This window comes from Lutra lutra, chromosome 4, assembly GCF_902655055.1.
Source record: "Lutra lutra chromosome 4, mLutLut1.2, whole genome shotgun sequence".
NCBI lineage: Eukaryota > Metazoa > Chordata > Mammalia > Carnivora > Mustelidae > Lutra > Lutra lutra.
The window spans coordinates 35,761,734-35,777,223 of record NC_062281.1 but is presented as its reverse complement, the minus strand read 5'-3'; the positions used below and the strand labels follow the sequence as shown (position 1 = coordinate 35,777,223).

At 36.6% G+C, this 15,490-nt stretch overlaps 1 protein-coding gene across 6 annotated transcripts in view; it reads right to left on the bottom strand.

The window, feature by feature from the left end:
• Nucleotides 1-6,174: 6,174 nt before the first annotated feature.
• The window catches only part of UBR5 (ubiquitin protein ligase E3 component n-recognin 5), a 138,461-nt gene continuing 129,145 nt past the window's right edge, over nt 6,175-15,490 (bottom strand). For all 6 annotated transcript variants that reach the window (XM_047728548.1, XM_047728550.1, XM_047728549.1 and 3 more), the window contains exons 54-59: nt 15,368-15,452; nt 13,933-14,088; nt 13,392-13,505; nt 11,731-11,875; nt 10,206-10,291; nt 6,175-6,783 (exon numbers count right to left, since the gene is read on the bottom strand). In XM_047728548.1, coding sequence (XP_047584504.1) covers nt 6,571-6,783; nt 10,206-10,291; nt 11,731-11,875; nt 13,392-13,505; nt 13,933-14,088; nt 15,368-15,452 — 799 coding nt within the window. In that variant the 3' untranslated portion in view covers nt 6,175-6,570. The remainder of the gene's footprint in view (nt 6,784-10,205; nt 10,292-11,730; nt 11,876-13,391; nt 13,506-13,932; nt 14,089-15,367; nt 15,453-15,490) is intronic.

Genomic DNA, 15,490 nt, shown 5'->3' with positions numbered 1-15,490 from the left:
GAAGTCTGTTTTCTGCCCTTCTCTGTGCTACCAGCCCCGTCCCTGCTGTAGATAGCCATGATCCACTTTGTTCCCAGACTGCATCTTCACCCTTCCTATCTACTTCAATATGGCCTCTTCCCTGCCTTTTAGTTGCGGAGTTTGTTCTGCCAATTTTTGCATTGTTTCCTGGGTTACTTATGCTGATATGGGTGTTACCTAGTTCTATCTGTGGGAGGAGGTAAGCTTATATTCCTATTCTGCCATCTTCCCAGCTAACCTGGTAGTTCCTTTCTAATTTGAAGGTGTAAATTCAGGGGAGTTGACAAATGAGGTATAACAGTTCAGGGCATAATTGAATAACCTAAGAGGCATTGCCTTGTTATGCAACAGCCATCAAGACATTCACAGACCCAAGGAGAACGATAACCACTACAAAGATAAATCTTGTTGGGCAAGCCACTTCCACTAAGGTGGCACTGTTAATGGATTCATTCACAAGGATTGTTACATTTGCCCATTCAAACCAGGGATCAGTTAGGTTTTCTCCTAACTTGAAATAAAAAGTTGTTCTAGGGATGCCTGGGTTGCTCAGTGGGTTAAGCATCTGCCTTCAGCTCAGGTTGTGATCCTGGGGTGAGTTCTGCATCAGGCTTCTTGCTCAGCAGGGAGCCTATTTCTCCCTCTGTCTGCCACTTCCGCTGCCTGTGTGCGCACTTGCTCTCTCTGACAAATAAATAAATCTTAAAAAAAAAAAGTTCTGAATTCCAGAGGTTACTCCCCTTAGCAGTGGCCTGGGAAATATAGATGATAGTGTTATCTTTTCAGGTCAGTACCAGAGTAAAGGAAGGAACATATGTTTAGTTGAAGTATGAAGTCTTGGGGTGCCTGGGAGGCTCAGTTGCTTAAGCATCCAACTCTTGATCAAAAAAAAAGTATGAAGTCTTCATCTGGTGTCATAGGAAGAAGCAGTCTACCTCCCTGTCAGCTACTTCTCTTCCTAGTCAACTTGATTTGGAGGTCTCCAGCTTTTGCAAACGACCAGATATCCAGATGAGATGTGTATCCAGGGTTCAGGTGCCTGAAGGTTTATTGTCATCAAGTGCCTGAAGGTTTATTGTCATACCAAGAAAGGCTTGGTATTTCCCTTGGAAGCCTTCTGCCCCGGGGCTCTTGGTGGTTGGGAGATTTTTTTGTTTTGTTTTGTTTTGTTTTAAGATTTTATTTATTTATTTGTCAGAGAGAGGGGAGCGAGAGCGAGCACAGGTAGACAGAGTGGCAGGCAGAGGCAGAGGGAGAAGCAGGCTCCCTGCCAAGCAAGGAGCCCGATGTGGGACTCGATCCCAGGACACTGGGATCATAACCTGAGCTGAAGGCAGCTGCTTAACCAACTGAGCCACCCAGGCGTCCCGGTTTGGAGATTTTTGATGACTGCTTCAATCTCCTTACTGGTTATGGGTCTGTTTGGGTTTTCTATTTCTTCCTGGTTCAATTTTGGTAGTTTTTATGTCTCCAGGAATGCATCCATTTCTTCCAAATTGTCAAATTTGCTGGTGTATAGTTGCTAATAATATGTTCTTATAATTGTTTGTATTTCTTTGGTGTTGGTTGTGATCTCTCCTCTTTCATTCATGATTTTATTACTTTGGGTCCTTTCCCAAAGTAATAAAAGGTGGGTCCCACCTTGCTGTGTACCAAAGATTTTGAACAGTTGTGTTTTCATTTTCATTTGTTTCCATGATTTTTAAAAATTCTTCTTTAAGCATGAGTGGGGGTAAGGAACTAGGTAGATTTCTGTTATTTTTTATTGAGTCTGAAGAAGAGAGGCCAGGGAAAGGTGTGAATATTCTTTCTTCCCCATTTATCACTTCCATTTTTGTTTTTTCCTCCTACTTTGATACACTGGTCATAGATCAGGCTATTGCAACTACAAGGGCTGGTAGCAGGGGTGATTCTTAAGCAGGAAACTAAAAAAAATAATAAAAACAGCCCATCAGTTTTACACTTGTGTAACCTTACTTTGTCTGAACAGAAGTGGACTTGAGGGGGAGGGACTTGCTAGACTAGTACTGATGCCTGCAATCTAGAGAAGCACAGTGGCCAAACCTAATGTCCCTTCCAAAGATGGAAAGGTTTGGTTATAAATGGAGAGAAGGAAAAACAGTAGGTATGAGTAAAAGAATGAATAAATGGGTTATATAATGAGGGAAATCTAGTATTACATTCACACCTAGAAAGCAGCTCAGAATAGGAGATCATATTGTATCTTAGCTTGATGACACCAGCTGCATGAAATGGTGAAGGCATATATTTGACACCACTTCTACTTTTGGAACCTGACAAGATACAACGGAAGCTTGTAAACCTGAATGGTCTCGCCCTGGGATACATTTTTCATATGATAGGATGATGGACTGGAGTTATTAATGACTGGGACTATAGTAATATGCTGGTATCTTCTGAACTTTTTGATTGATTTGCTATAAAAGTATCCATGTTTGAAGACCCAGGAGTGGAACTGTGGTTTATAGTAAGTGATTTATAGTAAGATTTATAGTAACAAATATGTATTTGGTCTTTGTCCTCCTTTCTGGCAAGTAATTCTGAAAACCCTTAAAATTTAAGTGATGAGAGTGGTAATCTTTTGTTATATTAATGAGGTAACTTCTGGACCACACCTAAACATGGAAGCTGGCTGTCGGGGGATGGGGGGGAACCCCATGTAATTACAGGGTTTGAACTTTCAGGTCCACATGCACCATGCATGTGCACACACATACTTCCAGAAAGGGGAAAGGTGGTGGGAGGATGAATCAATCAACAGCTAATGATTTAATCTTTGTAATGAAGGCTCCGTAAAAAAAAGGACAGGATTCAGAGAGCTTCCAGATTGGTGAACATAAAGAAATGCAGGAAAAGTTGCATGCTTAGAGGACATGGGAGCTCCACACCCTTTAATCATGTTTTGTCCTATGCTTATCTTTGATCTGATTGTTCCTGAGTTATATCCTTTTATAATAAACCAGTGATCTAGTAAGCAAAATATTCCTCTGAATTTGGTGAGCCACTCTAGCAAATCATTCAAACCCAAGGAGAGGTTTACAGCTGGTCAGAAGTACTAGTAACAACCTGGGCTTGCAATCCACAACTTAAGTGAAGGGCAGTCTTGTGGTACTGAGCCCTTGACCTGTAGAATCGGATGCTATTCCAGGTAGATAGTGTCAGAATGAGTTAAATTGTGCTAGTATTGGTGCATTGCTTGATGGAATGGAGGAAATCCCTTACATACACACTGGGTATCAGAACCGTTAATGATCAACTCACTCACTTATAAGCATACCTTCCACAAAATAGCCCAATGCCTGGTGGTATGGATGAAATCCCGTACACACACACACACATTGGGTATCAGAAACCTTACTGACCAACTCATTTGCTTTGCTTATAATCATACCTTCCACAAAATAGTATAGCCCAGTGTTTAGGGATGCAAGCTCCAGAATACCTAGTATCCTATCTCACTTAAGCACTTACTGTGTGATCTAGGGCAAGTTGTTTAAACTGTGTCTAGTTTCCTGTCTGAGGATGGCAAGGCCCCCATCTCCTAGGATAAAAGGAGATACTATATGTAAAGCACTTGACAAAAGTGCCTGGCACACAGTAAGTACTGAATAAAATAGAAACTTCATGTTGCACAGTCATGGCAATGCAGTAATTTTCTTTTTTAATTTGAAGAGAGGTAATAAGATAATTTGCTTATAAAGTATCTTGAGTTGAATAAACAAGTCCCATTTTAAATACATCTCTCCATTAGTCAAATGATGTTTAGAGAAGAATTAATCTCTGTCCATGCCTACCTGCTTAGATTAATGTAAACACTGAAAATCTTTTCATTCAGTCTATTAAAGATACTTCTAGCAAGTCCTTTATTAGGAGAAGAACCTAATCCTGGACGAAATGACTGACAGAAATATTTTTCCATAAGCTATGAGTAGGAAAATTTGGCTCTAAGGACAAGGGGGATTTACATTAGTGAAAAAGAATGTTCTTTGGGCATTGTTTCAGAATCACCTAGGATGCTGTTTTAAGAATAAAGATTTCTGTACTCCACTGAAGACTTACTGAATCAGAATGTGATTGAAAGAATGGGCAAAAATTAGGAAATCTGTACTAAAAAGCTCTACCCAGGAATCTTATGCATAGAGTAGCAATGAGAACTACTCCCTCAGGGAAAGATCTGTCTTGAGGTCAGACCTGGAAATCACTGGCTACCTTTAAACAGGCAGAAACAATCATCTTTAGAAGAGAAATGTTCAGGGGCAAATATTAAATGGTGATATCATACTATTAAAAACCTCAAGTCTGTCTCCGTAAGCTATTATGCTATATAGTCAAGATACTCGGGTGGTTTAGGTAGGGGGAAAGGGTAAAAGTAGCAAAACTTTGAAAACCCCTCAGTAAAGTTCATTCTTGGTCTTCTCTTCCTAAATTTGTTTTCAATTCTATTAGATTTAATCACTAAACAAGACCAAAAGAGAACTTTATTTTACATGACTTTATTTTCCATTTAGAACCATTTTATGCTTTACTTAATAAAAAAAAAAAAAAAAAAAAAACTCACTCTGCTTTTAATACTCCTAAAAGCATTTTAACCAAAATCTTGATTTAGGAAGACTTAAGACATTGTGCATTATTTTAAATATTTTCATTCTTTCAATAACTATTAAAAATAAGTTCACAATTAGGGTTTCAAATGTCCTAATCATATCTAGTTTGTTTTCATTTAATATTTTATCAATCCCATCATGTGCATACAGAAGTTAAGGTGATATATAAATTTTCTTTCAGACACATTGATGATAATTAGCTCTTAATCTAATTACTATTTCATTTATTTAGAAATAGCATTTAGACATAAAAACCAATGTTTCACTTTGTAAAATAACCTTTGGTTAATTTACACAAATCTAATACAGCATGTTGTGTAACTTTTAAGTAATACAATGAGTTTCACTACTATCATTTTAGTTTTTAATATTTATTGTGTCAGCAGGGCTGAGAATATCACATGGTTCAGTCTTCTGCAGGAAGTTATATAATAAAAGCATAGCGCCTTTGAATATGAAAAACATCCCAAAGGCCAGGAGTCCTCTTAAAGGAATTGAAAGGTAGAGATTTCAGAGAATTTTTCTCATTTTCAATATGTAAAGTGACTAGTCTGTCACTTTTTGAAGACTTAGTGAGAAAACCGTGTTCCTTATGCCATTGAATAAAGCTACTAAAACCACAAAATTTAGATATTGGTCCTAGGCTACATAATTAATGGGTCATCAAAAAAGAACCTGTCACTTAGTTACTAAGTATAAGTGAATTAACTTCCTATGCCAAGTAAGGGTCACACTTCACGTCCCTCATTTGTAAAAAGAAAAGGTGGCCTGGCCAGTGCCATTCAGGATTCTCTGCTAACTGTAAAATGTGGACTAATTTTCTTCTCTTTCTTATAGTCCATGTGTATATAAACTTTTCAGTTCTTTAAATCAAAAATTTTTATGCACATAACCATGTCGGTGTATTACCCTTAGTTTAAAAATGTACAACTACATAAATAAAAACTATTGTTTCTTCAATATTACTTGACATTTCTTCTGTAATTTCTTTATTTAAAAAAGTAAATGTAACAAGATACTTAAAAAAGTCTAGATACAAAAGTAGTTAAGCTGCTCACGAACATTTAAAATTTTCCAAAATGTATCTTCAATAATCATGATCTTATAAAACATTTTACAGTTATCAGAAAGTGCCCAGGCTGAGTTTACATAACTGAAATACCTTAGTACAAATGTCTAATTAGAACTGAAGTGCAGTAACCTCCTGACTGACTGCTCATTGAAATAGGGATACAAAGAAAAAAAAACTGATTGTGATAAAGTACTGTGCATTGGCCCCATCATATGTACAAAAAAGTGCCCTTACTCAAATGAACAAATTACATGCAAAATATTAGTGATATCATTTAATATCCTAGAGCTCAATGCAGCTAAAATAAACCGCAATAAGTGGTTTTCATAGGTAAAAGTGATTTCATCTCTAAGATCTGAATGTCCAGAACTTTTTACAAGTTCCATATACATGATACACAATTGCAGCCAACCACAAATTAAACACCATAAAAAAAGTTAAAATGAAAACACAGAACATACTTAATTTTTTATTTTGAAATTCCCTATTCCCTCTATACAAGAACCTTTGCTGAAACACTTTCCACAAAGGCAGCAGTGAATTTTCAGAACATTTTACATTTTTCCCCTCAGCAAAAAGATAAATCACAGTGTAAATTATGTTGTTCTGCTGTCATCTTTGGCTGGGGTTAGACCCAGAAGTTGTCGACTAGCAAACCATTAGTCAAATGTTGCTAGTGCTCCTCAGGCCTTTTAAGCTACAAACTCAGCAAGGAATGTTTGCATTTAATCTCTTTAAGGTACCACCAGGGGGGTGTGACAGCATTAACTTCCATAAACTTTTATAGACAAATGGAAAAAAATCTACAAAATTAGCTAGTAATATTACACAGCAATACACACTTTTTATACTCTACACAAAACCAAAATTCTTGGTCTTAATGGCGAGTAGTAACTTCTGTTTGAGAATCTGTTTAGAGGAATAGAGTGGGACGTAAAGTCGAGAAATACAAGTGTTTGCAGTAGGAAGATGTTGGTCATCTGGTGGTCTTATTGTGATTGAGGGCATAGGCTGGAATCCTTCTTCACTGGCTGGTAATGATGGGCTAGAGGTCCAAAAGTAAACCTAAACAGGAATATGAGAATTACAATTTTGGCTTTTAACAGATTAACATTAATTCTGGCAATATATACAGAGAGCCCCATTCTTATGTTAAAACCTGAAGAAGGGATATTATTTCGTACTGGGTTTTAAATTTATTTCTTATACTGAAAAGGTTCAGGGTCAGAAAAGTAAGAAGTGTCAGGTATATAGCAAAGTGACTGTTTCAAGGGCCTCAGTTTCTCTTGGGCCTTTCCAGTGGCTTTTAAAGTATCTTTTAGGGGAAACAGGGCACAAAATCTCTTAAAAAAGGTTTAAAATTCAAACAGATTATTGGGGCACCTGGGTGGCTCAGTGGGTTAAGCCTCTGCCTTTAGCTCAGGTCATGGTCTCAGGGTCCTGGGATCGAGCCCCACATCGGGCTCTCTGCTCAGTGGGGAGCCTGCTTCCCCCTCTCTCTCTGCCTACTTGTGATCTCTCTCTCTAATAAAAATCTTTTTAAAAAAATTTAAAAAAAATAAAATTCACACAGATTATCAAAAAAGTTGTTTTGCATTTTATCTACCAGCATATTTTCAGTGCTATATTGTGATTCAGGAATAATTTTATTAAAGTGTTGGGGAGTATCTATTATACATAAAATCCAAGCAATAAGCCTATTAACAATGAGTTTTACTACACATCTATTTTGTGTGACATCATGTAAATAAGATATATGTTAACTTCTGTACTTTTTATCATTCCTCACTGATCTATACATACATACACACATTACATTCTTACATTGCCCAGTTCCTATTTCTTAAAGGTAAGGCTTTTTAAATCTAATGCATTCCAAAATGCACAACTAAAAATACAAATATAGCCAATATCCCAAAGTGACTAGAAAACCTAAATGAAGTACAGTTGACCCTTAAACGACATGGGTTAGAACTACATGAGTATACTTACATGTGGATTTTTTTTTTTTTTTTTTTTTTAAGTAATCCCTACACCCAATGTGGGGCTCAAAGTCACAATCCCAAGATCAGGAGTTGCATACAGGTGCCCCACATGCAAAATTTTTTTAATAAATCACCACATACAGTACTATAAATATATTTTCCTTATGGTTTTCTTAACTTTTTTTAGTGTACTTTAAGAATACAGTTAGAAATAATACATATATAAAATATGTGTAATGGACTCTTGTTACTGATAGGCTTCTGGTCAATAGCAGGCTATTAGTAAAGTTTTTGGGGGAGTCAAAAGTCATACTCAGATTTGCAACTACATAGTAAGCTGGTGCCCTTAACCCTCACATCGTTCAAGGGTTGACTGTAATCTGCTTTCCTGAAGAATTGTTTTATGCAAAATCTCTAACTTCCATAGGAGGAAGCAGAAAAAGAATCCCTGCTAAGTGTCTCTTCAAAGAATTTTATAAAAGATGCTCTAAAGAGGGGCGCCTGGGTGACTCAGTGGGTTAAATAAAGCCTCTGCCTTCGGCTCAGGTCATGATCCCAGCATCCTGGGATCGAGCCCCGCATCGGGCTCTCTGCTCAGCTGGGAGCCTGCTTCCTCCTCTCTCTGACTGCCTCTCTGCCTACTTGTAGTCTCTGTCTGTCAAATAAATAAATATCTTAAAAAAAAAAAAAAAAGATGCTCTAAAGATAAAGCTGGTCCAATCCACTCATTTTACACATAAAGAACAAACAAAGTGTTTCTCCAAAGAGGAGTATGGTTAGCCAGGGTAGATATAACTACCACTGCTGGACATCCCAAAAGTTGGAAGAAGAGAAATATAGTAGAAGACTTTTCAGAACTTTTACCAGTAAACTGTAACTAGGAGGGGAATAAACTTATGTAGTCTTACCCAGAAGCCCCAAATACCCTATAATTTTCAGTACGCTCTGAATGACTATTCAGACTATTCTTATGTCCTTCAGCTCTTCTCCTCAGACACATCAGGATAAAACCAACAACTGTGAAGCACTCTTCGCAAAAGAGGAGAGGGAAAAGACCCCCTGATATACTACTTAAGCCCTACAAAGAGAGAAGTGACTTTCACAAATTAAAGCTGTCCATAGGAAATTCTGAGGCCCTTTCCAAAGGGAGATCTTCTTTCTTTCATTTCAAAAACTGAATAGCAAATTTATCTTCCAGTAGAAGGCAGAAACTGCAGTGAAATTTAACTTGATTGATAGAACTGAGAATTTACTGGTTTAAAAACAGAACATTACAACTAGGGGATTAAAAATAGTCCATTAAAACCTTCGAATTTCTAGCCAATCATTTGTTTTTGGTACGTCATACAGAACCGATATGGTCCCTTTCTTAAAGAAACAAGGTACCTGAATCAAAAACTGACCACAGGTGGTAAAACCCTAACAATGAAACCAAAAAGGATAGATATAGTATTAGCACTGGCAGAGACTCCAGGATCCGTAAGACTGGGAAAGCTGCATGGAACCAAGTATATGGAATCTACCTACGGAATGACCTCAGTGGAAATTACCACAGTGGCTAAAACCAAGAATAGAACCAACTGATAGGATTAGCAATAGAACTGTCTCCCTACAGAACAGAAATACTGGAAGGCTCCTGGGACCATGTAAAAATTAGAGAGTCCTAAATGCAGAATCCCCCCTCCCAAAAATAAGTTAGTAACTCAATTAAAGGTAAAGGGGAAACTCCCAAATTTCATGTTTTCCCACAGAACTATTTTCCCTCTCAAATAAAACTGGAGGATATTTCTAGAAATTGGATCATTTTTATATATTCCACAAGTAGTCTGGTTTTAGTTACTGAGAACTAAGGCTGCTTTGACAGGAAAAATTTTTCAGGGAACCATTAAGGAATAGGAGTAGAAAGGATATCTAGGATTTTCCAGGTTAAGAATGCCTTTCAAGACTAATGGACAGGTTGATTTAGTTTTATACTCAAGGCTGGATATAGATTCCACTGACCTGGTAAACTTTTCACAGTGACTAAAGTTTATATTATCTAGTTTATGATTCTAATTAGTAGATAAGATTGAAATCATAGATGTAATACCCACATATAACAAGCTATGCTATTCCTAGTACACACAAAGCAATCAAGATACTATTCAAAAATTTTGCAAAGACTTGCCACTGGCCAAAAGGATTAAGGATATATGAAAGGTGCAGCCAGCATATATAAGCATTTATAGGGAAAAATGAAACCTGTCTCAACAATTAACTGGTATTATCTTCCAGGACTAAAGACAGTATAGCAATAGCTAAATGCGTTTTACTCTGTTTACAGGCTTTATTAATACTTCAGGTTTTCAGTTCTAGAGTAGAAAAACTAAAACTGCCTTATATTTCTGATTTCCTTAGCTAAAATTAAAATGATCAACCACTGTTTGCAAACTTAAAAGGCTATCATACACAGCATTATAAAATTTCATTTCTTCTACAAACTTCGTGGAATTTTTGACTTACAAGATCTTGTCGTTCGGTCATGCTCATCTTCTCTACTATTGACCAGAACCAACGCTTGAATTGCAAGAGCTTCTCAGCATTTTCTCCTAAGAACGAAGAGTATAAATCCAGTATACTGTGTCCATTGTTATTTTAAAATACTGCTTCTTATAAAAATAGCTTAAAATTGAAATGTTATCTAGGATCAGAGGTCTAATTCCTAATAGAGAGAATTAGGACCATTTGCATAATGTAAAACCTATTCATTAGTCAATCCTGACTTAAGATGACCAAGAAAAATGGACTACCAGCCTCAAAAATGATAATCACATAGCTTTAATCCCATTGTAATTCATGATTCTTCTCATGAACTAAAACCGGGGCTTCAAAATTTTAATGAGTTTACAAATCACTTGGGGGATCTTTCTAAAATGCAGATGCTCATCTACTAGGTCTATGGGGAGAAAGGAAAGGAATGGAGATTCTGCATTCCTAAAAATCTTCTAGATGATGCTGATGCTGCTTATCTGAGGATCAAATTTGGAGGGGCTTTAGATATTTATTTTCCCCTCTTAGGTTTTTGGTTTGTAAATGAGACAAATTCTTATCTTACAAGTACTGAAAACTGTATTAAATAAAGTAGCACAGGGGCGCCTGGGAGGCTCATTGGGTTACAGCCTCTGCCTTTGGCTCAGGTCATGATCCCAGGGTCCTGGGATCGAGCCCCACATCGGGCTCTCTGCTCAGCAGGGAGCCTGCTTCCTCCTCTCTCTCTCTCTCTGCCTCCTTATGATCTCTGTCAAATAAATAAATAAAATCTTAAAAAAAAAAAAACAACAGTAGCACAAAAACTATTATACAATGAATCTATACGTTGCCGAGCACAAAGAAAAAACAAGAGAATTTATCCAAATAACTCTGAAAAATGTAAAAGGGGAAAAACTGGTACCTTCATGTACACAGTAATTATGACCTATACCTGGAATCCTCTCATAAGGACTTTCTTGGAGCTTCCTGTGTTTTATTGTACAGTCACAGCTAAAATTCTATTCTTAGGACTTTGAAAACAGAGATGCAACAAATCAGGCCCTGAAGATAAATGTTATTCTAGGAGGATTATCACTACCTGTTGTTATTCTCTCTAGATTCTCCGTGTGTTTGTGTGTTGTTACATCTTTGTAAGTGAGCTTTGGGGCCGGTTCTACAAAGCAAACACCATACAGTCAAATTCTTTAATTAGAAAGTCTAAGAGAAATTAATTGGGAAACACCAATAGAATTGTCACATGGGTTATTTTTTCTTACTACATAAAAATTCTTTTATGTAGTTGCTCACCACAAAGACTTTTTACTTGTATTTATACTAAACCATATATTCTTTAAAACCTAGAAAAAGTAAAAGAATTAAGAATAACCTAATGCTAAGGCTAGTCCAAATGTATCTTAAAAATGTAGCCAAAAAACTTTTAAACATCTGAGTAACATAGCACTTCTAAGCCCCATAAATACATCTATTTTATTCCTTAAACATTCAAAAAATTTCATACCTGATTCATCATTGAAAGAGGTGAAACTGATCAACATCTGCACATTAACTTCACCACAGCCATTTACCAAAAGCCTAAAATCTTCTGCTGTTAAATCCTCTAATGAATTTTTTGGAAGCACATCCAGTAGACCTTTCCTCATTGCCTATAGAATATTTTAAAAATTACCTTTTTATTAGTCTCGGTACTTTATTTTCCATGTAGCATTACTGTTAAATCCCAATATCTAATTTTAGACTAAGAATACTAGTTCTCATTTTAAGCCAGAAAGAAAAATTAAATTCTGTATTTTGAATTTAATAGATTCAAAAGAGGCAGAGGGGGGGGAAAAGGCAGCATGAACAGGCTACAGGTTCGAAAATGAAATAGTATTGTTTTACAGGATTTAACTGACCATAATTTAATTATGTTAATAAGAGGCTAGTCATTAAAATATCTTCAAAGTGTCAGACATGCTATCCTGTCACATCCCTGAAATCTAGAACCTTACTGAGAAATTACAATGTGCCAAGAACTGTTCTAAGCACCTTACATTATTAATGCATTTAATTCTATCCTCATTTTGCAAAGAAGGGAGCCAAGGCACAAAGCACTTAAGCAGTTTGCTAATGTCATATAACGTTAAAGAGTATTATAGCTATGACTTGAATCCTGACAGTATGACTTCAGAACCTGCACAATTACTCGCAGCACAGGAATTAGAACACTTGACAAGGGACACCTGGGTGGCTCAGTCGGTTGAGTATTTGCCTTTGGCTTAGGTCATGATCCCAGGGTCCTGGGTTGGAGTCCCCGCCAATGGACTTCTTGCTCAGTGGGGAGCCTGCTTCGCCCTCTGCATACTCTCTCTTTTTGACAAACACAGCAGGCCTGATGCTGCCCTTTAGAAGCCCTCACTAGGATCCTTGGCTGGCATCTGGAAACTTTACTGATACAGCTATTCTGAATGTGTGGAGCAGTGAACCCTGCTGCATTAGCTTGCCTAGACTATTTGTGCGAACAGTGTGATTTATGATGAATTTCCTCTAAGAGTCTGAATTTCAGTAATCGTGGCTGTATGCATAGGAAGAAAATGCTTACAGGACTGGCCTCCGGGGAAAAAGAAAAAGAAAAAGGAAAACCTAGGCTGAAACTCTTAAGCAGGCTTCTCTAAGCACAAACACTGTACATGTCTTTCTATAATTCACTGCTAAAGGAAAGAAGTATGTTCTTTGTGACAGCCCACAGCCTGAGAGAACTTCAGAAGGCTGCACCTACATTCCTCCAGACTTGGCTCATGTACTTTTTCCTTTGCTGAGTCTTTTTGCTATAATAAGCCATGACTATAATTGCCTTGGAATCCTTCTAGTTGGGTCACCTAGACATGGGTGGTCACAGGACCCCAAAGCAGTAGTCATTTCAGTTCCACAAGAATCCTTTCTGAACTTTACTCACCAAATTGACTTTCGGATGATTACGTGGTTTTTCCAAATAGTTTTACTGAAAAAAGAGTGCTTGGTCTGGAGTCAGGTATAATTTACATTGTACATAAATTAATTTGGTTTAAAAAGTTTTAACCTTTGGTAGGCAAGCTGAATATACTTTGAACATGAAGACATGAAGACACATGAAGACACAAAGAGCCTCGTCAGATCAAAGAACACTTTCTAGAAAGTACTCACGTGTAATGGCTGTTCTGCAACTACCAACATTCTATGTTCTGCATATTTCCGCACATACTCATACACATTCTGGGGAGTCACTGGTATATTTACACCATTAGGAATAAGTTCAACCTGTAAAAAAATTTAGCATTGCTATTTAAAAGTGATCTCAGGGTAGTCAGATCGAGCCCTGTGTCTGGCTCTACGTCTGGCTCTACACTTAGTGTGCAGAGTCTATTTAATAGTTTCTCCCTCTCCCTCTGCCTACCCTCCAATGTCTCTAAAACTTAAAAAAAAAAAAAAAAGTAAGATAATTCTGTATCTGACAAGTATCTAAGAGATGCAAAAAAAAAAAAAAAAAGTACAAAAAACTCTTCTACCTTTCAGTCTGTCTCATTAACTCTCCATCTCTGGGTACCTGTCCAAATATGTACTGTGGTTTTTCTCTGTATGTTTTTGTGTGTCTCTTGTTCTGTCCCCATCTAAACTGTTTCTATAGAAGCAAAACAAACTAACCAAAGTATCTTGCCAGAATCAGAAAATTATATATTTGCTTTACCTGTCCTCCACCCTCTTCTTTACACAAGTCAATTGCAAATGCCAAATCCATTGCAGAGAAAACAGCATCAGCATCTGAACTCTGAGAAGCGAGGATAAGTTGCCGTAAACTCTCATACATCACAGGATCAAAAAAAGCAAAATCATGCCAATTGACCTAAGAAAGTAATCATATGAAATAATTATGAAATATCTTTACTGAATTTTATTTAATTTGAAGATATAAAGAATATTCCACTAAATATAATTGATTTGAAGAGGTAAAATGTTAATCTTTGACTCTGATAATTAACTTTCAAAATACAGTAAGCTATATTTTGAAAAAAATTTAAAGCCAATAGTGGAGGAATTTAAGTTCCAAAATAATTTGCAAAAACCTGCACTTTTTATTAAACAGTGATTATGCTGAGCAGCGGGTCCTTAGTATATACATCCTATTTAGTCTTGATTATAATAAAAAAAATATAGATTATTCTAGATGATGAATCTGATGCTCAAAGGAATTCAGTAACTTATTGAAGGTCCTATCATTGGGTTAAACTTAAGTCTATTTGATTCCATCTTCTCCCCAAACCGTGTTAAAAAGGCTCAATGCATCAACATTTCTGAGCTGTGGCTAAGCTTTAAATCCAGTTCTTCTTTGCACAAGAACATTTTTGCTGGAATATTTTAAGAACTCAATAGGGTCAGAGTTTACATCATTACATGTGTACATGCATACAAATGTACACACACATTTATGAATAGAAAACTATTCATCTGTGGGTTTGAACAACGTTAATTCGTATCATTCGCATGATATAAATTGCTGGCAAAGACTACAATATTTCATTGTTCTGTGTCAAGTAATTTCTTTTTAATACATTTAGGAACACTGGCAGTTGTGTTTTAAATCAGAAGTTGCATAATTAGTGTTATACATAAATTTTAAAGGATGTGGTCTCCCCCCTCCCCATATAAAAAGAATGTGCAGGCAGTCAGACTTCGAAGCAATAAAGAAATTATGCTAATTCTACCACTCAGAGATAAATATCAAGCATGCTATGCTGTATTTTCTCACATTCTTTTGTCCCCTCTCCCTCCTGCACATCTTACATATATTTTTGAAGCCAACAACACTCTTTTCAATAAAATACTACTTCTACTTCTACCACCTGTTTGAACAAATAATAATAGTTAAAATCTATTAAGCACTTACCAGGCACTACAGTTTTACCATTTTGCAAATGGGAAAATATGCCATAGGTGTGAGGGGATTTGTCTGCATCAAGATCCAGGTCTGTCAGACACCCCCAAACCCACCAGTGTCACCCATTCCTGCATGTATTGAGGGTTTTTTTTTCCCATGTCATTAAATGTTTGAAAATGCTTTATAATGGCTATAAAAGGAAATTTTTGCAATTGTAAAAGCAGTTAGGTTCATTAAAATCACTTACTTTCCTACCAAGCAACACTTTAATTACATGTCTATTCAATGTAATAGGACATAGTTCATTCTGTAACAGACATAGTCCAAGAATCCTAAAAATAAAAACAGGGAAATATATTTAAATTTGAAA